Below are 24,154 nucleotides of genomic sequence, written 5' to 3' on the forward strand. Positions count from 1 at the left end.
CTGCCTGTGAAAAGCCCAGTAACTGAACGGTCCAGAGCTGCTGACCATTCTGAGAGCACAGGGAAAGATCACCGGTACCATGAACACTCTTGTTTGTACAGGGGATCTCAGGAATCTGGCTGGCATACTTCGGATCTCACATGCAGATCCAAAGAGTGGAATGGAGCAATAAACATTGCTGAGGTAGTAGGGACTTCTCTCCTCCCTCTGATTGAAGCCCCTCTGTTCAGCAGCTGTGGCGCACGTCCCTGCAGTAAAGTGGATGTGAAGTCCCCTTGTTGGCTGTTGGGATATCACTTGCAGGGATGTGGGGTCTTGCTACCACATTGCTTCCTTGAATATCCACAGCTCTGGAGAACATAAAAAGGGAGCCTACAAGGATCCGATAAGTTGGATACATTTTCAATTGTACCCCCAACATCTACATCTTAAAGAAGAAAGCAAAAATGAATTGAGGCATGTCACTCATTCAGTGTAGTGCAAGGATCAGATACTGGTAATTCTATTACAGAAGAAGGAGGATGGTCCAGTAATGGGAGTGGCTGAATGCCTCCAGCTGCTGGGTATTAATGAAATGAGACCTCCATAGATGAAAGCTGCACAGTCTTTGCTATACTGAGCTCTGGCTGTTGCCTCTCTGCTTCCATTCCAGGCCCTGCCAATTGCTTTCTGTCTCATCTCATTTCTTTCTGACAGACACTGTCTGGAACTTTAGAGGTCAATGTTCAGCAAGCTGGCGAGCAGAGAAATTATCTGGATAAAGTTACTCAGATAACATCAGCTGAATGTTCAGCAGCACTTAGCGGGGTAAAAGTGCTGAACATGCTTAGTTAAAATTAATCAGATAAAGTTATCTGGGTAACTTTGCTGCTCACTGGACTTCTGAATATTGAAAAGAAAATGAGTGAACCACCAGCACCCCGATTCTCCCTCCCTCCTGCACCCCACCAGGTTAAAAAAAATGTAGTGAGGACAAGTGTGTAAGGATCCATTGCTAACTTCACCTCCAGCCTGCAGGTGGCACTGTGAGCTGCTTGGACAATCTGTGCCCCTCACTGCCCCCTGCCAGTAGCCATCTTATTTCCTACCTAGATCTGTACTTATATTCAGGCTTTTTGTCAGTGGTTTGCCAGAGCTTGGTCCTTGCACTCTGGTTCTGTCCACATTACCAGAATCCAGAACACTTCATCATCTCCAGTTACTTTGCCCTCTGCATTCCTGTTTTACCTTTTCATATTATTTGATTCCTGGAGTGCCCCAGCTCCTTGCTCTGTTCCAAGCTCCGAGCTTCTTGTTGCTTTTAGGGGCTACCCCTATTCCTCATGCCTTTCTGGCCACTAGCCCCTGAGGGCTGAACCCAAGAGGAAGGTGCTTGACTTGGACAGAAGATGACCAGCTTTCCTGTTTTCACTGTTATTGGCCAGGATTTCCCTCTCCAGAAATGAGGCCCCTCATTCCTGGGGCAACTCACAGACAACATCACAAAGAGGCCCTGATCCCTCTACACCCTCGCTCCAAGATATTTAACAAAATGTAGTGTGGACCAAGTGGCCCCAATATTGCCCCATCCCCTCCCTTAAAAAGACATGTGGTGCAAATTCCCACTGCCCCCAGTCCATACCTCCAAAAGCATCCCAGAAGCCCAGCACTCTTACTTCCTCCTGCTGGGCTGAATACCAAGTACTAAGTGCTGGTACAACAGGCAAGTGTCGGCACTTAATTTTCATACATTCACTACACTCTCTGGTGATTAGACCAATCAGTACTGACAGAGCACTAGGTGGTCACTTGCACCTGTTTTTTTTCAGGCATAGGATTCTGATGGGAAAATAGAAAATACAATCTTTGCACATAATTATTCCTTCCCTGAATATGTCCCCAGGAGCACCTTCTTTCCATGTGGCTAGAAATCTGCATGCTGCGGATGCATGAACTTATAGCCACATTGGGTGAGGGTGGCCTTCGGACAGCCAGTGTATGCAGATAAATCACTAATTACTTGAATAAATAGCTTTGAAAATTCTCTCTCACACCACAACTCCAGACTTTGCCAGAGTAACAATGAACCTGTGCTGGGAAGAGCTTGTGCAGCACGGCTGACTTACTACACTGAGAAGAGGCTGCGCAGACTGAGACCATGTAAACGTGCTCACACATTACTAAACTGATAAGAAGCTGTGCAGACTGAGACCACATACATGCACATTAGTGTACTGTCAAGGAGCCATGCAGGCTGAGAACACGTGCATGTGCTTACACATTACTGCTCTGACAAGGGGCTGCACAGACTGAGAACACAAACGCATGCTCAGACATTACTGCACTGACAAGGGCCACGTACTCTGAGATAGCTGTACATGCAGATGGACATCCAGTTGGTCAACATCTTCTCCACCACAGACTCCGTCCTCCGAAGCATCAGCTTAGGGTTCTTTGAAGCCGAAGCGTCTATGAGATCTACCAAGAGGTCTTTCATTATGCTTGTGTAGTATTCCAGTTTCCCATGTAAGGCAATGGTGAGCAAGGAGGCCAGATTACACCTGAGGGCAAAGGGAGGCACGATACTGGAGTTTAGTGTCCAATTACTTGTATCCAAAAGACACTACAGGTGGAAGTCACAATTCCCCAGTTATGCGTGTGACTCTCTACACCTGGACTGTGATAACCTTTTCTGGATTAACAGAAGACTTACCCCAAAATGTTGTTGGTACCTGAGCTTTCTGGCCCACATGGGTCCCTTTTTTGGGGGGTCTGGCAGTTTTACTCCTGCTGCTTTGGGCTTCCAGCTTTATCAGAGCCGGACATCACAGTTACCTGGTCATCAGAGTGACAGCCCTCAGCCAGCAGCCACAGGCCATGATTCCCTCCAGTATCCAGTATACATTCACCCCAAGTCTGACCAGGAGGTGCTACTGTTCTGCAATGGCTGTGAGCGCTGCCTCTGCAGCATCCCCAGCCTTGGCTGGCCTAAGAAGCAGAAGTCAGGCTGGAGAACTGAACCCAAGTCTCCCACGTGGCCATGCACAGCAGTTGCCCCTAAGTCACCAGGTTAGACCAAGGGTCCCTTCCTTCCGCACGCGTCAGAGAAATAACGAAACAAAGCTCAGCTCTGCAATCCCCACCACTCCCTCGGAAATCCTCTGTGCTTATCCCATGCTTTCTTGAATTCATTTACTGTCCTTGACTTCACCACCTCCAATCAAAGGGAAACACCAGTATCTCACTTAGAATAGAAAAATAACTGGCTGGTGCAACAATTAAACGTTGCTAATTGTTAAATACAAAGTATCCTTAGCATGAATTCATTGTATAGGAGAGGAAAAGACCTCAGCACTGGTACCAAGTAAGCTTTGCCGTCAAATTTTTTAAACCAGTAGTTGCAATCTCTCTTTTTCTTTTTATAATTTGTCAAAAAATTTTTTTTAATTATTTTAAAATTTCTTAAAAATGGCTTTTTAAACTGGTTTTTATATTTTCAATTTATATGTAGCCATGCATCATTTCTCTCATTAAGCAGAACCAGATTACAATTGGATGTTATCCTAATCAGTTTCTTACAAGTGCTTCTTTAGAATATGCAACATGTTCGCCCGATAGAGATCAATTTTTCACACTTATCTTGATGTGATGGTTTCTTTGTAGAATCTTTCAACAGATGCCTTGGAAAACCTTTCACCAAATGTTAACGATCAATTTCTGTGCAATGCTCAACCAGCGCTGCTATCAGCTGCTATTCGAGACGCCGATGTTGACGTTTCACCACTGCTGCGTCAGGGCGGTATAACCATAGTATTTTCAGGACATGTTCCTTCATAGTCCGATAGAATCTATGTCCTGAAAATACTATGATTAATCGCCCTGACGCAGCATTGGCGAAACGTTGTCAACGTCGGCGTCTCGAATGGCAGCTGTTGATCGTTTACATTTGCCGAAAGCATTTGTGAGATATTGATTAGCATAACATCCAATTGTAATCTGGTTTTGCTTTTGAGCTATGCTTAATGAAAGAAATGATGCATGGCTACATATAAATGGAAAATATAAAAATAAAAAGCCATTTTTAAGAAATTTAAAAATAATTAAAAAAATTTTTGACAAATTATAAAAAGAAAAAGAGAGGTTTTTATGACCCATGATTGCAACCACTGGTTTAAAAAATCTGACGGCAAAGCTTAGTCAGTACCAGTGCTGAGGTCTTTTCCTCTCCTATATAATGTATTCATGCTAAGGATACTTTGTATTTAACATTAGCAACATTTAATTCTTGTCTCCAACACCTCCATTGAGAGGCTATTCCATGCATCCACCACCCTCTCTGAAAAAAAAATATTTCCTTAGATTACTCCTGAATCCATGCCTTTCACCCTCATCCCAATACTCCCTCATTCTAGAGCCTCTGTTCCTTTGAAAGAGGCTCATCTCCTGTGCATGGAAACCCTGGAGATATTTAAATGTCTCAATCATATCTCCCCTTTCCTATAGGGTACACATGTTTAGATCTTTGAGTCTATCTCCGTATGCTTTATCATGAAGACAGTTGGCCATATCATGAAGACAGTTGGCCATTGTAGTAGCCACCCTCTGGACCAATTCCATCCAATATATGTCCTTTTGAAGGTGCAAAGTCAGGAATTGTACACAATATTCCAAATGTGTTAAGCATTTTAATGTATCCCCTGCATGAGCACTATGCATGCATGAAAGACTGTAATCACACTAAGCCTCCAACATGCTCCTAGTGTAAATACTGGGGGGTAATATTCATCAGATTTTCCATGGGGAAACTCATGCAAAGACATGCATGCTGTTTTACAGTGCACATAACTTTTATCTGCAGTAAGACACGGGCTGAGTTAGGTGGGGAAAGGGAAAGCACACATGGGGATTTCATTTTGAAACCCTTGCACATACTTTAATGCAAATAGTTTGCATCTACTTCAAAGCAGCTACAAAATCCCCGGCTTCCCTAATGGCTCATGGGGCACCCCCCTTTGACAATCACCTTGCAGGCCCTGCAGGAACAAAACAGGAAGCACTATGGGCAGTGTGAAATTTGCCCTCCCCATGGGGTGCGTGACACACCAGAGAACTCACCGGTCCCGAATAGCAAAATCCTTCTGGTGCTCCAGGGAGTGGACAAAGGTGATGAGGAAGTGTTTGTTGCTGAGCAGAGTGGAGAATAACGCAATTCCTTCCTCCATGTTGCATCTGCAGTTTTCGGGAATCTAAAGGTAAAGTTTATGCTTGGGGATGGAATCAGAGAAGGCACCGAACAGAGCCATAAGAAAGGAAATCAGACTGTCTATGTATTAATGGCTCTGGTCTTATGGGAGAGTCATATTTAGTGCCCTTCTATAACTTAGGAGAGTAGTTGATTGCACTGATTCACTGGGTACCACTGATTTCCAAATCTCTCGGCTGTATGTGGCCATTTCACCATATTTTTCTCGTAGATCTGGGCTACTCACCTCCCAGTCTCCAAGAAGCAAGGGATGTGTTTCCGGCACTTGACACCCCACCTGGAAATTGACGGTCTGGGATAGTAGAATATACTTATCTTCATTCAGCGAGGAGCACTAGGGAAGAAAACAAGGATTGGAGTCAGGGCTTTGCAAGCAAACACTTCCAGGCTTACAGATGCAGAAAAACATCAGCAAATCATCACGGAATAAAGACCACCAGCCAGGAGCAGAAGAAATAAGATTCGTCAAATCTAGGACCTCTGACCCATTACTCCTGTTCGTGAATCAGAGGAATTTGAGAAGTAGGAGAGAGGGTGGGGGGCGTGAAAAAAGGCCTTCCCCTGTTTTAACAATAACAAGGCCCCACCTTTCTATAGCTTTGGCAGATTGACTGTGTGTTTCTGCTTAAAGGCAGAAAAATGTTTTGTCTGAAGGCTGATGAAACTCTGTGCTGACCCTAGCCAGGAATACTGGTGGGATATCTCTGATGGTGTTAGTTGATGTGTGATTATGTTTTCTGAGGTCCATGTTCAGCCAGACAACTTGTCCCAGATATTCAACGGGATAACATTCCACTGAATATTCTCATCGAAAGTTACCCGGCTACCTTTAGCCGGATAACTTTAAAACTAACTGGTCAGCTTCTGAGTGTTCAGCACTGGGCAGAACATTTACACTAACGTACACTTCCAGGGCTGTTACCAGAGTAAGGCTGGAAGCATCCAGGATTGCAGTGTACTTGCGATCTCGGGTTTCAAAGTCAGGCCACGATTCAGGTACTGGGCATTTGGGAAGGCTTCGAGGGAAGGGTGGCAGCTTGAGAGGGGTGTGAGGGTAATGAGGAGGCAATATACATATTTTTTTGTAGTATTTAGCAGGGAGGGAGGGGGAAGGCTGGAGGACCGGCACCAGGATTTTGGATTAAATCTCAGCCAGCAGGGTTTGTTAAATCTGAGATGGGGGGGGGGGGGGGGGGGGGGGGGAATCGGGCCGATGTTTTTTTTTCCTACAGGAATGCCACGTAACTGGATATCGTTTAAAGATATCCGACCACTCAAGGTCTAGTTTCCCAGTTAATTTAGCCAGTTATAGTTAAAAATCAGCTAAGTTCGTTGGATAACTTAACTCCTCCTCAAAATGCCCCCAGAATGCATCTTTTTCTATCCGGCTAGATTTTAAGCAGATAATTACTTATATCTGGCAAAACTTTAGCCGGTCGAGTGGCTCAATATTCCAAATCTTGCCATTTAGATGGATAATTTGTGAGTTAGTAGTCTAAATGGCTTTGAATACTGACCTCAATACTTTTATATGGTATTGTATGTTCTTACTGTGCCCTGCCCAGAATGAGAGAGAGAGAGCGAGCGATTTAGAAACTCTTCAAATAAATAAAGAAAGAAAGAGAGAGAGAGAGATGGCAGTCCGGGCGCCTACTGACAGTGCTGTGGTACAGGAGTCTGACAGGGCCCTCTGTCTTCGCCAGTGCAAGAACAGGATGCAAACAAGCAGAAGACGGAACGGAAGTGTGAGGCTTAACCAAAGATAAAACAGCAATTGATGGGTTTTGCTATGGATGAATCCCCGTCCTGTCCACCCCCCCTCCCCCAATTGATTTGTCCATCTATCCCCTGACCGGAAGTGGATGACTAAATATTCAACAACTGAGGGCACTGACCCAGACGACAACTGACGGCACCAAACACGGAAGAGCATAAAGACGGCGCCATTACCTTTGGAAAGAACGTCCGTGTGACAAAATGTCTGTACTCCAGGAACGGGATCCCCTGACTGCGGTTCAGCTCTTTGGTCAGATCCGTCATGTCTGTCTGAAGCTCAGCAAAACCTAAACCAAAGAGGGCACAGAGCATAAGAAAGGGAAGACGCCTGACGGGAGCTCCTGCACGAGCGCGGTGTCCCATGTAACTCTTCCCTGGCTCCTTCCGCCGTGACCTCCAATCATTTTTCCAGCGCCACCAGACACAGGAAGACACGGAGACCAAGAGAACAGCTTGAGCACGAGGGGAAAAAAAAAAAGGTCCGCCACTTCCTTCAGTTATAGTATATTTAGTACTTGTTTTACTTATTACTGAAATTTGACAGTCTGTAATTCCCCACGGCACCAAGGTGGATTACAATCTGATTTTCAGAAGACGAGGCAGCCCAGGCGCAGAGTCAGGTCCCGTTTGACAGAAGTGGAAGGTGCGGGGCCAGGGCTTGTCCTGGCGACACCAGGGCCGGTCAGGTTTTCAGGATACGCACAAAGAATACGCAGGAGATAAAAAATGTGCATGTGCTGGAGACACAGGATCATCGTTAGAGCTATTTTTTTTTTTTTGGCATCATTTATCTTCTTGGTCTTTAGAACACAATTCCTATTGCCATTTCATTATAACCATTTATCCTGTGTTTTCTCAAATGCTGGGCAGGGCTGGAAACTTCAAGGAAATCTGTGGTGTGTCAACAGCTCAATATGGAACACTCTCCCCGCCCTCCCCGAGGCAAATACTAAACCGATGTCCCACCAAGGTCTTAGGGAGAACTATGGTGCCCACAGAGACTTTTTATTCTATGAAGCATTAAACAAATGTCCCATAATTACATGGACATCAAAGGATCTAATGAACTTCCCACAAGGGTAGGAATGATAAGCTCTGTGCCAGCAAACTGCAGAGCGGGGCTGCACAAACTCAGCCGAGCTTTCAGGATTTCCACAGTGAATATGCAAGAGATCTATTTGTCTACACTGTCTCCATTGCATGCCAATAGACCTCATGCAGGTTCATTGTGAAAATCATGAAACCTGACTGGGTTACGGCCCCCGAGGACCGAGTTAGGGCAGACCTGCTGTAGAGTGTGCAGTCCAGTCAGAAGAAATTAAATGGCAAGAGCTTCAAGAAATGCTCACTGTCAATGTAGCTTTCCCAAACATGTAGGTGGTAGACTTTTTAAAGAAGTTATTGTTGTGCGGCCTGGTGTCACACAATATAACTGCTAAAATAAACTGAAAGAAATGTTTTTAATAAGCTGATAAATAAAAAGTAAATGCTTTTCAGCTCTTTGATGTCTCCTGGGAGCCACCAACAGCAACTCCTGCGGCATCCAGTGATTCGAGGCGATCTCCAATTCATGTACCGACTAGGCCTAACTCTGTTAAGCATCGGCAAATTCTTGAATGCTGCTGCTCTGTAGGCACAGAGGCCCTAGAGTGTGTCATGAAGGTCTCTTTTCTCTCTGACTACCTTTCACAGTGTTCTCATTCTACACTTAAGAGTTACCTTTACGGATTTCTTCACGGATCTGGGATTCCATTTCTTCCATCTGCACCAGGGTTTTCTGCCAGTAACGTTCAGCTCTGCGACTCTTAGTGCAAAACACAAACAGAGCTGGACAAGGAAAAAGAGATAAAACAATAGACCAAACACTGCTAAATGAGCCTGCTGCCAAGCCTTTCAACTTAATAAAAGTTCTCTAGATCATCAAAACCTGCTGAGTCATTAAAGAGAGAAAGGCTCCAGCCCTTCTGACCTGCTGAATTACTGGAGAGAGGGTTGTCCCAGGCCTATCTCTTTGATCCTGCTGATTCACTAATGAGAGGGAGTCCCAGATTTTCCAAACTGTAATATAGGGGATTCCAACCCTCCCAGCCAGTTCGGAACTAATGAAACACAGAAACATAGAAGTGACGGCAGAAAAGGACCAATTGGGCCATCTGGTTTGCCCAGCAGGCTTATGGTAGTATCTGCCACACCGTGCAGGTTAGTCCCCCCATACGTTTCCACATGCTGAGTCACTGGTAAGAGTCTCAGACCTTCCAAGCTGTGGAGAAACCAGATCTTGTAACCTGACAAGTCACTAAGAGTAATTTAGTGATTTGTCACCGACAAAAGGGGAATCTTTAATGAGAAGGCCATTTCAAATCTGCCAGTCCTTCAGTGAGAATGCAGTTTAGAAGGAATGTATCTATCACATAGATGTCACTGGAATGCCTGCCAGTGCAGAGCAGTGGGATTTTTTTTAATAGCATGCGCAAAATGTTTCCAGCTCAAAAAATAAACCTTAGACCCACAATACACATCCAATTCTCCCATTTCTGGTCAAGTTTGATTTTTACACAATAAGTGCGATTAATCAGAGATATAAGATTCAATTTTTAGGACTCAACCCTGCATTTTTAGTGTCTGCATCTAGCCATGTGCGGACACAAATTCTCAATATGTACAAATAACTCATTTTCTGAACCTCCTCTGTTGGTGGAGCTGAGAATCGTCACACGTGGAAGCAATAAAAACAGAGATTTCCTCATGTCCTCAAATTAGGTGAATCACAGTAAACAAGGGACGTTAATAGCAATAGACAGTGCTAGGACATATGCAGAAGTCCACTGAAAATAAATACATATTTCAATGTTGATTATTTTGTTGTCTTGCTTTTATCTGTTTTATTGTGTAAACCACTTTGGAGCCTTGCAGGAGATGCAGTCATGCATGCTGCAACACTCATCTTTGCTAATGCATCTGACTCTTGCCCTGAAGCACCCCTTCCTGTTTCAGTACTGAGACCCTCACCCCCAGACACAGCTCTGCCAGTGCACCTCACTCCTGCCCTGCAATGCCCCTGGTAGTCCAGAGCTAAGCCACGCATTCAATTCTGCATTTCAATACAGACTGCAGAAATATTTCTATCTTTTCCATTAAAACTGGGTCCACAATTTTAACTCATTAACTCATCTCCTTTTGGGATCTATGATGGAATTTGAATCCATGACCCCCAGAGGTGAAAGGTCAGTACACTATCTAGTGCTACACCTTGACCTTTTCCTCTTTGCTATGGATTTTTGCATAAAATATGGGGCCTGGGTGATTTAGTGTTAATATGAATATTCTTTTATGTACCTCACCAAGAACTTCAGATCAGTGGGTTAGAATGATTTTAAAATAAATAAATAAATACATACAAATGTAAAATACTCCAGTATTTGGGGAATGGTGCCATGCCTTACCAACAACAGAAAGCAGTAACAAGATGCTACATATAACTATGGAGACAATAATAGCTGTCTCACTCCCTCCCAGGTGCAGCATTGCAATGGTTTGGTTGTATTTTCCAACTTGGATCTAAGGAAAAATGAGAAAAGGAAGTTTAACAGTAAGGAAGCAGTAAGGAAAGGTACAAGGCACACAGCAAAATCCCAGATTTCTCTGCCTCCAACACAGTGTGTTCTAGTTCATGCTATTTAATCAATATCTAAAACTGAAGTAATTCATGTATTTGGGTTTATTGACGCATGACATGAGCAATTTACTTTAATCACTTGGAAGAGTAAGGAGTTCATTTTAGGGTTTTCCTAGCATGCACAAGATTACAGCATACGTAGAAAAGGGTTTTCACTGTACATGCTTAATAAAGAGGAAAATCTCTGCAATAATGTGATCGGACATGGGGTTTTCAACCACACATAGCCAACTGGAGCTATTATTGTTACTGTTATAATCCAAGGTCATCAGGGGCTTTGGGCCTCATCATGGAGGTTTAGCCCTCTATTCCAATGCATTGTGATTCTTGCCAGTTGGACCATTTGATAGCCAAGTGCCCAGTGTAGAGGTTAGACAGCTAGGACTGTGTAAAATCTCATGAGAACATGAAACTAGCTGCTTTCACAGGGTACCAGTGATGGCGAAATGTTGAGCTGAGATACAGAGAACCAGTATAAGAATCAAAACTTTACAGCACCATGTCAATGAGCTGACAAAAGTGTGGTTCTACCAAGGTTCAAAATGACTGAGAAAAAAAGAACAAATCTAGTCAAGCCTATCATCAAAAGAGAGAGGAATGGAAGACTAAGAGTAGACAAGGCAGGGGTGGCCAACTCTGGTCGCGAGAGCCACAAACATGCCTGAATTTCACGATATCCATAATGAGTATGCATGAGATAGATTTGCATGCACTGCCTCCAAGTGTATGCAGCTCTATCTCATTCATATTCAGTATAGATATCTTGAAAAGCTGGCCTGTTTGTGGCTCTTCAGGATCGGAGTTGACAACTCCTGAGATAAGGGATGCTGTCACGTAATTCAGTTACAGGCCGCTTGCCTTGCTGTAGATCTGACCTCCTGCAACTAAATTCTGAGGAACTTATGCAATAGCAGACAGATGGAGAGATCGCAAGGAAACATCTGTGTAATCATATGCTCTGTTGCACAGGAAGAGCGATGCTGGGTCAAACCAAGGGTTTCATCGAGTCCTGAATCCTGAATACAACAGTGGCCAGTCCAGATTTCTAGGATATACCGGCAGATCTCAAAGAGTAGATCCATTTCTTGTTGTTCGCTCCCGGGGTTAAGTGGTGGCTTCCCCAAATCTACCTGGCTAATAATTGTTTATGGACTTTTCCTCTGGGAACTTGTCCACACCCCTTTTAAACTCCACTTCGCTAGATGCCCTGACCATATCCTCCAGCTATAAATTCTATAGATTAATTGTGAGTTAGTTTCAAGGAGTGCTCCCTAGCCATCATACTATATGAAAGAGTAAATAATTATTCCCTATTTACTTGTTCCACCCCACTTATGATCTTTTAAACCTCTATCATATCCCCCTTCTTCAACCTGAAGAGCCATAATCTATTTCTCCTTTCTTCATAAGGGAGCTGTTCCATCCCCATTCCTATTGACAACCAATTCTCCAAATGAATGGAAGCAGCTATCGTGGGCAAGAGGACCACAACGAAGGATAAGCCTCTCTAGTGAGCAGCTTAAGAGATATCCAAACTAACACTACACCCTGCATCAACTAAACACACTGACCCCAGCCCTTGATTTGCCCCACTACATATAAGGATTTGTAGTTCTGACTTTCCCATTGATTTCATTATGAAAATCAGAATTAAAATCCCAAGTACCCAACTGGACAAAACCAGGACTGAATCAGCCTTAGCACGAGGTGGCAGTTCTAAAAATAACCCCAAACAAAACAAAATTAGCCATTGCTAAGGCAGTAAGGATAAGAAGCTTAGAGGAGGTTTCACTTCTTGAAACTCTTTTTCCTACTCCCCACTCCTCAGATCACGAGCAAAATGCTCCTGACCCATATGCATCACTTGTAATCACTGGATGCCTGTCATGTACTCTCTCACCCTCTTCCTCTTTCACCAGCTTTCCCAGGTTTCATGCACAGTGCAGAATCTGGGGTCTTTCTTAGGGATGTGAATTGGGCTTCGGACGATTGAAAATATCGTCGATATTTTCAAAATCGTCAGAAATCGGGGGCTCCCCTGAAAGATAGAAAAACCCCATGATATTGATCGTGGGGGTTCTCTTATCGTTTTGGGGGAGGGCGGGAAAAACGGCACACAAAAATAACCCCTAAACCCACCCCGACCCTTTAAAACTAATCCCTTTGCTTCCCCCACCCTCCCGACCCCCCAAAAAACATTTTACAGGTACCTAGTGGTCCAGTGGGGGTCCAGGGAGCGATCTCCCACTCTCGGACCGTCGGCTGCCACTAATCAAAATGGTGCCGATGGCCTTTGCCCTTACCATGTGACAGGGTATCCGTGCCATTGGCTGGCCCCTGTCACATGGAGGGAGCACTGGATGGCCGGCGCCAATGGCACGGATACCCTGTCACATGGTAAGGGCAAAGGCCATCGGCGCCATTTTGATTAGTGGCAGCCGACGGCCCGAGAGCGGGAGATCGCTCCCGGGACCCCCACTGGCCACCAGGTACCTTAAAATGTTTTTGGGGGGGGGGGTCGGGAGGGTGGGGGAAGCAAAGGGATTAGTTTTAAAGGGTTGGGGTGGGTTTTTTGTTTATCGGCTCGGGAGCAGCCGATAAATAAAACCGCGATCGGGCCCGATGAAAAAACCCCCACATGTGAATCAGAACCGGAATCCGAACCGATTCCAGTTCCGATTCACATCTCTAGCCTTTCTGTCCTTGTATCACAACAGAATGGTACAGGACAGTTTTCCAGCATTTGGTGGCATTAGCAAGAGGTAAGGCACTGTCCCTGTCAGTAATGTCACAGCAAGGCATCGCGCCATGTCACTTACCGTCACAGGTAATGTTCTCTCAGATGTGCTCAGTGACTCGTTGATTGTGCAGTGGATCACTTTGTCGATCACAATAAAATTCATTTCACAGGAACGCAGGCCAATTTTAATCTGGTATTCTTCCAGCTTCAGTCCCAGGATGTCAGGCTCTTTCTAATGACAGTAACAACACATTTGAAATTTGGAGTTAATTTGACAATAAACGTCTTTCCATAACTGTAGTAAACTGATCCTGATGTTACTCAGCTGGAGTGTGACTGCCATGTAATGAGAGGGTCACTGAGAGATGAGGGGGTTACTGAGAGAGTGACTGCTTTATAATTCAATCTTGCCACTGTTACTACCTAAACAGCAGTGGCAAGGCCGCATCAGGCTTCCAAGAATAACCTTGCATGGAGCAGCGGGTACAGCTCTAACAGTGGTGTGACTGCTTGGGCTTCCAAGGACAATGAAGGGACCATGGTTAAAAACCAAAGAGCATGGGGAGGCTGTATATTTTGGATGATGGCTTCACTGGCTTTGGTGGTTGTAAGGATTGTTGGCAAGCTGGTTAATAAGATGTAGAGGGGGACCTGGATGTTGAATTTACTGTTAGTCTTGCAAGAATCGCAGAGGAAACAAGTGACAAGGCCCGAAGTGGCCACCAGAGGAGGCGGTGGAGTCCAGCACTTTAGCAAATTCTGGGCATGCTTGGGACTGATATGGAAGGAAAGGGGCTGAAAGTTCAGGTAAAAAAAGCGAGGAATGGGGAACTGGTGTTGGGTTGAGTATGGGAATTTATTAACCGGAGAAGTGCAACTGGGCAGACCGAATGGGCCAATTTGGTCTTTATCCTCCATTTCTTGCATTGCCCCCATGGCATTGGAATAAAATTTCCAAAGAGGTGTGTGTGTGTGTCTGGCAGCTATTTGGCTTTCAGGAAGGTCATTCAGGCCAAAAAGATAAGGCTTTTTGAAGTAGCATTAAAATAGTCTGTTTATAAGTCAAATGTCTCTCAACTTTATGGTTATTTTCATTTTATAGAACTTTCTGTTACCCTCCTTTTATTCTGTTAGCTTGGTCCACTTATAATTATTCATCTTTATTTATGAAGTATTTGTATGCTAGTTTTTAATTTGTATTTATTTCTACATGATTGTTTATTTTTGCTGTTTTGCTATTTTTTCAGAAGATTTTTATGTATTCATTGTTTGGTAATGTTTCTTTTAACCTTTTTATTTATAGTAATTTCAAATTATACAACCAAGACAATACTTGTTAAAGAATAATGCTATAGAAGATAGTGGTAAGAAAAGAAAACAGTAGTCTAGGGGCTGATATTCAGCAAAGGAGTGGCTAGTTAAGATAGCCTGATAACTTATCTGGCTAAATCTGCTCCTCCCCAAAACACCCCGACTTAAATTCTAGATGGATAGCTCATTATAAAGCATTTAATATCAATACCATTTTGAATATTAGCCTCCTAGTAAAATAATAAATGCAATGCATAACTTCAGTCCCCAGAATGGAGGAGGAACGTTATTAAGCCAAGTAAAATATATCAAACTAACAAAAAAGGAATAGCACTAAACATAGCCGAAGACCTAATCTTCCAAATGTATGAAATCTAAGAGTTAATTTACAAGAGAAGCCACTGTTGGCAAATAAGGCATTGAGAATTGAGCTGAAACTTGTCTTTCACTAATAAACTAATCAAATTAAGCTGGATCAGAGAATGCATACTTAATGCCAGCAATATCCAACGAGGACTGAGCAGGCACATCATTCCCATTGACTTTTTATAAGCCGGCATAATATACTCTCAATATAGGTAGAAATCATTTTTTTGGCACTCTCAAAACCTCAGCTAAATATTTCTTGAACATATCCACTGGGGAAATCAATGTCCACATAGCAAAATTAATAAGCCTGAGGTTCTTATGCTCTACTTTGTTTTGAGTGTAACTATTACAACCCTTAATAGAAGGCTTGGGGGTAATTGGCATGGAGTGGCAATTACTACCCTTAACAGAAGGCTTTCGGATGACCTGCATGGAGCGGCAGCTATTACTCTTAACAGAAGGCTTTGGGATGACCTGCATGGAGCGGCAGTTACTACCCTTAACAGAAGGCTTTGGGATGACCTGCATGGAGCGGCAGTTACTACCCTTAACAGAAGGCTTTGGGATGACCTGCATGGAGCGGCAGTTACTACCCTAATATAATGGGGGGACCTGGACAGAGCAGCAGTTGCTACCCTTGACAGAGGGCTTGGGGGTGGTCTGCATGGAGCAGCGGTTGCCCCATGTACAGCTTGCTGGGCAGACTGGATGGACCATTTGTTCTTCTTCTACTGACTGTTTCTATGTTACTATGGATGATGTCTCTTGACCAAAGAATTTCCCAAGTCCTGTGTAGCTGACACTTTCACCTCTAATTTGTCTACCTTGTGCTGAATCATGGAAATGTCTTTTTTCATACATATTGACATCTGTAGCCAATGCTTGGTACTGGGGAAAAAACTGGGCCATCTGTGCAAGATAATATAATAATTACTCCCAAATCCCTTCTAGGCTAATCATTTCAGGTCAAGAAAGTAAAACCGCCAAATTTTTTGTATACCCCAGGACTGCCTCCAGCATGTTTTTATGCCACTGTGTTTTAGGCTCCATAATTGAAAGAAAACAAATATTTTTGGTGCACAAATTGAAGCTTTGTATTAAATGCAGACAATATTTTTACATTTTCCCTATTTATTTGAAAGTTTTGGTGGTACAGTCTGTGACAACACTAGTTTCTTTACCATTAGTATCATATGATTTAAAATAAAGGAAATTATTGTAGATCTTTGGGTTTTGATAGTAAATGTTTTAAAGTTAACATAAAATTAGAGAAAATAACCAACACAATCTTTAAAAACAAAAATGAAAACATTTATTGTGCATGTAAAGTAGTAAAAAAACTGCACCCTAGAACTGCCACTGGCACATTTTTATGCTGATATATTTTAGACTGCCAGTGAAAGAAAACACTTTTTTTGGTGAACGAACTGATGCTCTGTTAGACACAAGTGTCAGAGTGCAGAGAGAAGTCAAAGCACCTCAAACGATGAATCAGGATGAGTGGAAAATGAGAAAATTCACCTGCATGAATGTGCTACCGGCGGTCTAGGGTATATGACATGTGGAGCAAAAACTGAAGAGGATGGGGGAAAATTTTGATGAAAAGTCACAGAATTTCAAACCGCTGCAATCATGTGCACAGATTATGCAAGCCTTTAAAATCTTCACCAGCATGAAAGTGTGCCAGTGATGGTTTTAAAGGTCTAAACACTGGCTGTAAAGTTTGTTGCCTCACCAGACCATTGTTTTGTAATTTGTTGTATCTTGCCTTGGGCTTTTATTAGGAAAGGCACGTGCTAACTACCAATGGAGTTGCATTGTACTGTATTGTTGTTATTGTTATGATTTGTACCACACACGCCAGAAGTAGGCAGCGCCATACAGATAGGGTCGGCGTATCCACTAGGCGAACTAGGCAGTCGTCTAGGGCACCAACCATTAGGTGGCGGCAAAGAGCAGCCATATGGAGCCACAGCCCAGAGGGTAAGAGACTCAGCGGGCCATAAGCAGAGCCCATCCTGCTCATGGCCGAGAGAACAAGCAACTCAGCGGACTGCGAGTAGAGCCCATCCCACTCACAGCTAACTGGAGCAGAGACTTGGTGAGCCGCAAGTGGAACTCATTCTGCTGACGGTCAAAGATTTGTGCCAGCAGGGCCACAGATGGAGCCCATCCCATCCATGGCAGAAGAGAGAGAGAGAGAGGCCTGGGAATGGCAAACAACAGAAGAGACAGACCGGGGAGAACTGGGGGCAGAACCCATACACCTGCAGAAGGAAGAAGGAGAGACCAAGACTGCCTGTGAGCCAGAGAGAGATTGGAAGGATGTGTGTGTGAGAGGCGGGCCTGTGAGGGCACCTTTGTTTGTGTGTGTGTGTGTGTGTGAGACAAAGAGAGGGAGCCTGTGTGAGGGAGTGAGAGTGCATGTGTGTGTGTGTTAGAAAGGGTATCTGTGTAAGGGTGTGTGTGCCAGAGAGTCAGGGAGCTTGTGTGAAGGGGTGTGTGTGTATGCAAGAGACAGAGAGTGTCTGTATGAGAGAGAGACAGAGGGAAGGTGTGTGTGTGAGAGAGAGAGATGGAGCCTCTATGAGGGAATATATATGTGAGAGAGAGAGAGAGCGAGCCTGTATGAGGGTACGTGTGTGACTGTGAATGAGACAAGGGACCCATGTGTGTGTGTGAGAGGCGGGCCTGCCTGAGTGAATGAGGGCTTGTGTTTGTGAAGGAGAGAGGCTGTGAGAGAGAGCATATGTTTGTGTGTGTGTGTCTGGTAGTGTGTGCATGTGTGGGAGAGTCTGTGTGTGTGTGTGAGAGAACACAAATGTGTATAATTATGTGTGTGATTATGAGAAAGAAAGGAGAAAGTATGTGCATAACAACCCCTGCTCCCCACCTCATCAGCTAATCCATGACAATCTTAGGGCATCTAGAAATCAAAAGTTCCCAGGTATGGTGAGTGGTTCATTTTATAATCTTGTTAGTTTTAATCAGTGGATGTTAATATTTGATGTGTGCACGGTTTTTCAATTTTTGTTTTGAAGTTGGAACATTTTATTTTTATGAGTTTTTAATTATTGGATGACATTCTATTTGTCTGCTATTTTGAAATAGTCCTTTTACTACTATTATTGATGTTTTATATTTCTTCATTTTATTGTTTGATATTTTATGAAGAATGGCAGTGTTTCTGTTTTCCCATTGTTGTGCTGCATCCAGAGTCTAGTGTCATGGTTTCCAGTTCTGTTTTTGTCTGCACATTTTTTACCTTATGGTCTCTTTATTCTGTATTTGGTAAGGTTTTGTCTGTGTTCTGCATGTGTGTTCAAACTTGAGGTATTCTGCTAGCGTGTAGGTTCTGTGTACGGTTCTATAGCAGCTGGGCTTATTCTGTTTTCTGCTAGGAGATGTATTGGTGTTTTAGGGCCTGGGGTAATAGTTACAGTGTTACCTTTTCATAGGTAGGGTTGTTACGATATGAGTACTGTTATTTAGTGCTGTTTTGGTATGGGAGGTTTGCTATAGTGTAATTGTAATTCACTTCACTTATGGCTTTGAGTGCGAAGCCTACACCCAACACGCATTACAACAGGTCTAATACCATATGGGTTCCAATTGGTTTTTTGGTTTTTTTTTTTGCTTTTTAGCAGGATTTTCTGGTTGACATACAATATGTCTATTTGATCTAATACTTCCAAGCCACCCCTAATCTCCATCTACACTATGGTCGACCTTATCTCCTATCGTTTACTTGTGTAAATTAATAACCTGTCCTTTCTCTTCCTCTAAGCCAAGTTCTTATCACCTTGTTATATGTAACTGCCTTTTCAGCACCATTGTTATTGTTATGTTTACTTTGCACCCCTGTTTTATGTGAACCAGCATGATGTGACTGCTGTCTCGAATGCCGGTATATAAAAAAATCTAAATAAATAAATAAATAAATAAATAAATAAATAAATAAATATGTATATTATATTTACATGCACTGCTGTAAGTGATACTTTTATCTCAGAAACCTATACCTGAATGTCCCTTTTCAGGTAAAATCTATTATTTTAAATGCATAATTTTTACATGGGAGGGAAGGTCGAGGCTGGGGCGAGGGCCAGGGCTGGTGTGGGTGGTGGCGGGCAAGGCGGAAAGTTCGCCTAATACCCTAGCACCAACCCTGCATACGGAGACATTAGGAATGCAATTTGCAAAGCCGTTTCACCAGTGGCCATGGGCTCTTTCATTATTCCCTATCCTGTATGCGGGCAGAAGGGCACGCCTGCTTCCACGCTACGCCGACTCGCACCTGCTCTACGGTGGTGTTGTTCCTGGGGAAAGGGTTAGGGCAGAGATTTTGTATTTTTATTGGGGAAAAAAAAGTATCTGCAGAAAAATCAGGTTGCAAGTCTGTGCGGGGGCTTTTTACTTACAAGTGCCCCCTGCTTTCACTTTGGGTAAAAGGAAGCCATGGACTTTGCAGCTCTGCAGGCAGTCCAGAAATTGCACCCCCCCCCCCCCATAATGGGCGGTCCCTACTCCTGGGAGCTTACAGAACGCACAATGGAAAACAGACGGGAGGCTTTGCATTAAGAGAACAAGGCCATGAGATGGGGGGGGGGGGGAGGGGCAGGTAATTGAGAACTACAGCAGGAACTCTATTTTATCTCAGCACGGAAGCAGAACCCTGTGACCCTGACCTAAGGCTGGAAACGCACTGTCCCTGGGGGACCCTCGCAACCTTCCTGTTTCTTTCACTTTACATTCCATAGGAAAGTCCCTCTCCTGTTTTTTATTCTCTTTCCGTGTCCAAGGGCTACAGAACAGTCATCTCCAGCACAATAGCTAGAAATCTACGGGCAATAAAAGCAAAATTCCCTATAATGTGCCTTGGAAGAGACTCTGTGGGAAAATGAGACGTGGGAGTGGCAGTAGGAACCTTGAACTGCTCGGGCCTGTAGCAGCGCTAGAACTGGGTGCCCTGACCTGATCCTGGCCCTCAGCCTGGATTCCTCTGCCAGAGCAATTGCTCCTGAGAGAATTGCTAAATGAAGGCCAATGTAGTAAGGTGCACTCGGCAGAGGGCAGAGTTTTAACCACAGTTGTGTGCACATTTTTTTCTGTGCAAACTTTACTCCCAATGCAGCAGTGCGTGGGTACAATTGTACATGTTGGTTAGTGCCCTCACGTGCAGAGAGAGGTCTGTAGTAGAGATGTGAATCGTGTGATCGATCGTCTTAACGATCGATTTTGGCTGGGGGGGGGGGGAGAGAATCTGATCGTCGTGGTTTTGTTTTTTTAAAAATCGTTTAAATCGTAAATCGGGGGAGGGCAGGAAAACCGGCACACTAAAATAACCCTAAAACCCACCCCGACCCTTTAAAATAAATCCCCACCCTCCCGAACCCCCCCCAAAATGTTTTAAATTACCTGGGGTCCAGTGGGGGGGGGTCCCGGTGTGATCTTCCACTCTCGGGCCACGGCTGCGTTAATAGAAATGGCGCCGGCGCTACCTTTGCCCTGTCATAGCAATACGGCCCGAGTATTGCAAAATGGCGCCGGCCGTATGGCCGTATTGCAAAATGGCGCCAGCCATATGGCTGTATGGCCGGCGCCATTTTGCAATACGGCAATATGACCCGAGTGCAGGAGGTCGCTCCCGGACCCCCGCTGGACTTTTGGCAAGTCTTGTGGGGGTCAGAAGGCCCCCCCAAGCTGGCCAAAAGTCCCTGGGGGTCCAGCGGGGGTCCGGGAGCGATCTCCTGCGCTCGTGACATCGGGGGACAGCCGTGGCCCGAGAGTGGAAGATCACACCGGGACTCCCCCACTGGACCCCAGGTAATTTAAAACATTGTGGGGGGGTTCGGGAGGGTGGGGGATTTATTTTAAAGGGTCGGGGTGGGTTTTAGGGTTGTTTTAGTGTGCCGGTTTTCCCGCCCTCCCCCTTCTCCTCCCCCTCCCCCGATTTACGATTTTTGACGATAAATCGGGGGAATTCCTATTGTATCGTGCCTCTAACGATTTTTGACGATTTAAAATATATCGGACAATTTTTTAAATCGTCAAAAAACGATTCACATCCCTAGTCTGTAGGCTTGGGAATGAAGTTCCTGGGGCCACTGTCAGTCTATGCAGCTGAACCTGGAGTTGTCGGTGAGGAAGGTCCTGTGCTCAGGATTTCCACACAGAAAACACGGTTTGTGCACAAATCATGTTCTTCGGGCATAAAATCTGAGTTAAGTATGACCAGAAATGTTTTCTGTTTATAAAACAGGGTTTGTGCACGTTGTTGTGCGTAGAATATGATTTATTTGCACAAAAGTTGTGTGCACAAAACATGAATTAGGAGCACAACATTTTTTGTACTCTTAAGTTAATTTTATGTGCGGAAAACATGGTTTATGTGCACAAATCATGTTATGCACACTATGCATGTTTTTATGCACATATTTGGGTCAGTGAATTTATTTTAAAGCTCCATTGCATTAGCATACGATTAGCTTACTGCATTAGGAGTTAAATCTTCTTTGCCCGTGCAATAAGAAACTGTGTGCTGAATTTCAGTGCACAGTCTTAACACACAGCTTATTACATCGGCCTCTGTGGGAGATGTATCTTTCATCTCTGTCCTGTCATGCACTTTAGGCAATAAAATCTCACACCAGGGTTTTCAGGCAAGCAGAAGGCATTATTACAAAATATACTGGTATTTTAGAGCCGGAGGTTTCATGGCATCTATATCTAAAGTTTTAGGCTTTGTGAAGTGTGTGCCTGTGGCTTTCTTTCCCTTTCCCAGAACAATGCTAAGTATACTGTATGCGTCTTACATGAATCACCAGCGTCAGGGGCTCTCCAGGGTGGTGCTTGATCCATTTCTCCTTCTTAGCTGTGAAGAACTGGGGATCTGGGTAGTAATCCAGGCTAAACTTGCTGCTGTGCACCGGCTCGTCAGTGGGTAGATGTTCTTCAGGGCCAGGCCTGGGGTCCTTGTAGAGAATGTCATTGATGTAGAAGTCTACCAGAGCTGACTTAGTTCCTAAAGAGCGGTTGAAGACTGCTGGAGACGGGCAGGAAATCACAGCGGGACTAAGGACAGCACAGTTCTGCAAAGAAATGGAGAACTATCACTAAGAAAGAGAAGAAACACAGAAAGCAGTACAGGAAAGAAAAGGCAAGAGAGAGAGAGACAACATGACAGTGCATGAGAGTACATAAGTATATGAGAGAGCATGTGGCACTAAGACGGCATGCAAGACAGTGGCCGCTCTTGTAAGAAGTAAAATGGCGATATCTACCAGGAGCAATACCTGTAAGGATGTCCAGCTTAGAATAATAAACCAGTCTGGCTGTCTATTGTGAAGACCTAATAAAGATATTAGGGCCTGATTCACAAAATCATTTCTCATTCTGAGCCTTAGTGAATAAAATACAGGGTGTATTCCCTGGTACAGATATTGTATGTATCTGCCTTGCACAGAGTAAAAGTCCTGTAAAAATGTGCAGCTCAGATTAATAATCTGCTAAATGCAGGGTAACAATCTGCTAAAGATGTTGTATTATATGTTACCCTTTCATACTGCCTTCCTCGAAAACAAAGCACTTTACAACAAATAAAACCATACACTCATCCCAAATCAATAATCAGAGAAGGATAAGGAAGAGACTCACTGTTTGTTCCTTCCCAATCTTCTGCACCACCATTGACATATTCTGAACCATGTCAAATCCCTCCCCTTCAAGGGTGATGACCCTTCCACCACTAAAACAGAACATCATATGCATTAGGGACACAGAAGTAAAGCAAGGACACTGCAGCGGATTCATGCCATCAACACAGGTGCCAAGACAGGTCAAGAGTCTAGCATCTTCCATGGCTGGGCAGTAAGGAGTTAGGGCCATCTTTAGCCTGTTTTCCATAGGAGCTATATACACAGAAACAGCATCTTATATGAACTGTGAACATTTAGCTCACACAGACATCCTGAGAGCATGACAGAATTACACAAGTGGCTGGCCCAAGCATCTAATGCGAGTGAAGATTTTGGAGGAAGACTTTTGACCAGCTCTGGTTGTTGAGCTTTGTACTCCAGCACCATAAGTATCACAATGCATCAGAAGATGGAGTCCAAAACCCAGGACTACCAGAAGTCTCCCTCTAAATTCTGGAAACACATCATGTCCCTGGAGGGGTCTAGCACCTCTGGGTTCTAAGCACCACTCTGTTGCTGGCTCTGTGCTGGGACTCAGTATTGTGCTGCACTGGGCCTCCTGTCCCTTGTCTTTCCTCTTCTCTTTTTCTTTCTTTAAAGTGTCTTGACAGCTTGCGGCAAACTAATTAATTAATTAATCAATTAACTAATTAATCAATGTTTATAATGTTATAACTGTTAAATCAATACGTATTTGTGTTTTCTACAATATTACAATGTAAAGATAATATGACTGCTGTCGCATTATCACAAAGGTTATCATGTAAACCGATGTGATACCCATGTTTAATGTCAGTATATAAAAACAAACAAATAAATAAAATAAATAATTATTTATGTGGCTAACCTATGAGTATTTTTAATTGGGTATGTGGGGGTCACATGATTTTCTGTTGGTGCTTCTTTTGAATTTTCTTAAAAGCAGTTCTACCTTGGTTTATGGTGTTTTGGTGCCGTTTGAGCTTTTGCCTATTGTCACTGTTTGATCAGCATTTGGTAAGTGCTTGCTGATATGTTTTCCCTTTGGTGCATATTTTTGATTCTTCATCAAGTGCATAAACATAAGAACATAAGAAATTGCCATGCTGGGTCAGATCAAGGATCCACCAAGCCCAGCATCCTGTTTCCAACAGAGGCCAAACCAAGCCACAAGAACCTGGCAAGTACTCAAACACCAAGAAGATCCCATGCTACTGATGCCAGTAATAGCAGAGGCCATTCCTTAAGTCAACTTGATTAATAGCAGTTTATGGACTTCTCCTCCAAGAACTTATCCAAACTTTTTTTAAACCCAGCTACACTAACTGCACTAACCACATCCTCTGGCAACAAATTCCAGAGCT

At 43.9% G+C, this 24,154-nt stretch overlaps 1 protein-coding gene across 1 annotated transcript in view; it reads right to left on the minus strand.

Annotated features, from left to right (window-relative positions):
• The window catches only part of LOC115082642 (plexin-D1-like), a gene marked incomplete at its 5' end in the record, with an annotated part of 71,317 nt that overhangs the window by 21,081 nt on the left and 26,082 nt on the right, over positions 1 to 24,154 (minus strand). Inside the window, 9 exon segments of the mRNA XM_029586845.1 lie at positions 2,342 to 2,540; positions 5,095 to 5,225; positions 5,469 to 5,576; positions 7,193 to 7,305; positions 8,738 to 8,845; positions 10,462 to 10,576; positions 13,514 to 13,666; positions 21,930 to 22,205; positions 22,771 to 22,861. Coding sequence (XP_029442705.1) covers positions 2,342 to 2,540; positions 5,095 to 5,225; positions 5,469 to 5,576; positions 7,193 to 7,305; positions 8,738 to 8,845; positions 10,462 to 10,576; positions 13,514 to 13,666; positions 21,930 to 22,205; positions 22,771 to 22,861 — 1,294 coding nt within the window.

This window comes from Rhinatrema bivittatum, unplaced genomic scaffold, assembly GCF_901001135.1.
Source record: "Rhinatrema bivittatum unplaced genomic scaffold, aRhiBiv1.1, whole genome shotgun sequence".
NCBI classification, from domain to species: Eukaryota; Metazoa; Chordata; class Amphibia; order Gymnophiona; family Rhinatrematidae; genus Rhinatrema; species Rhinatrema bivittatum.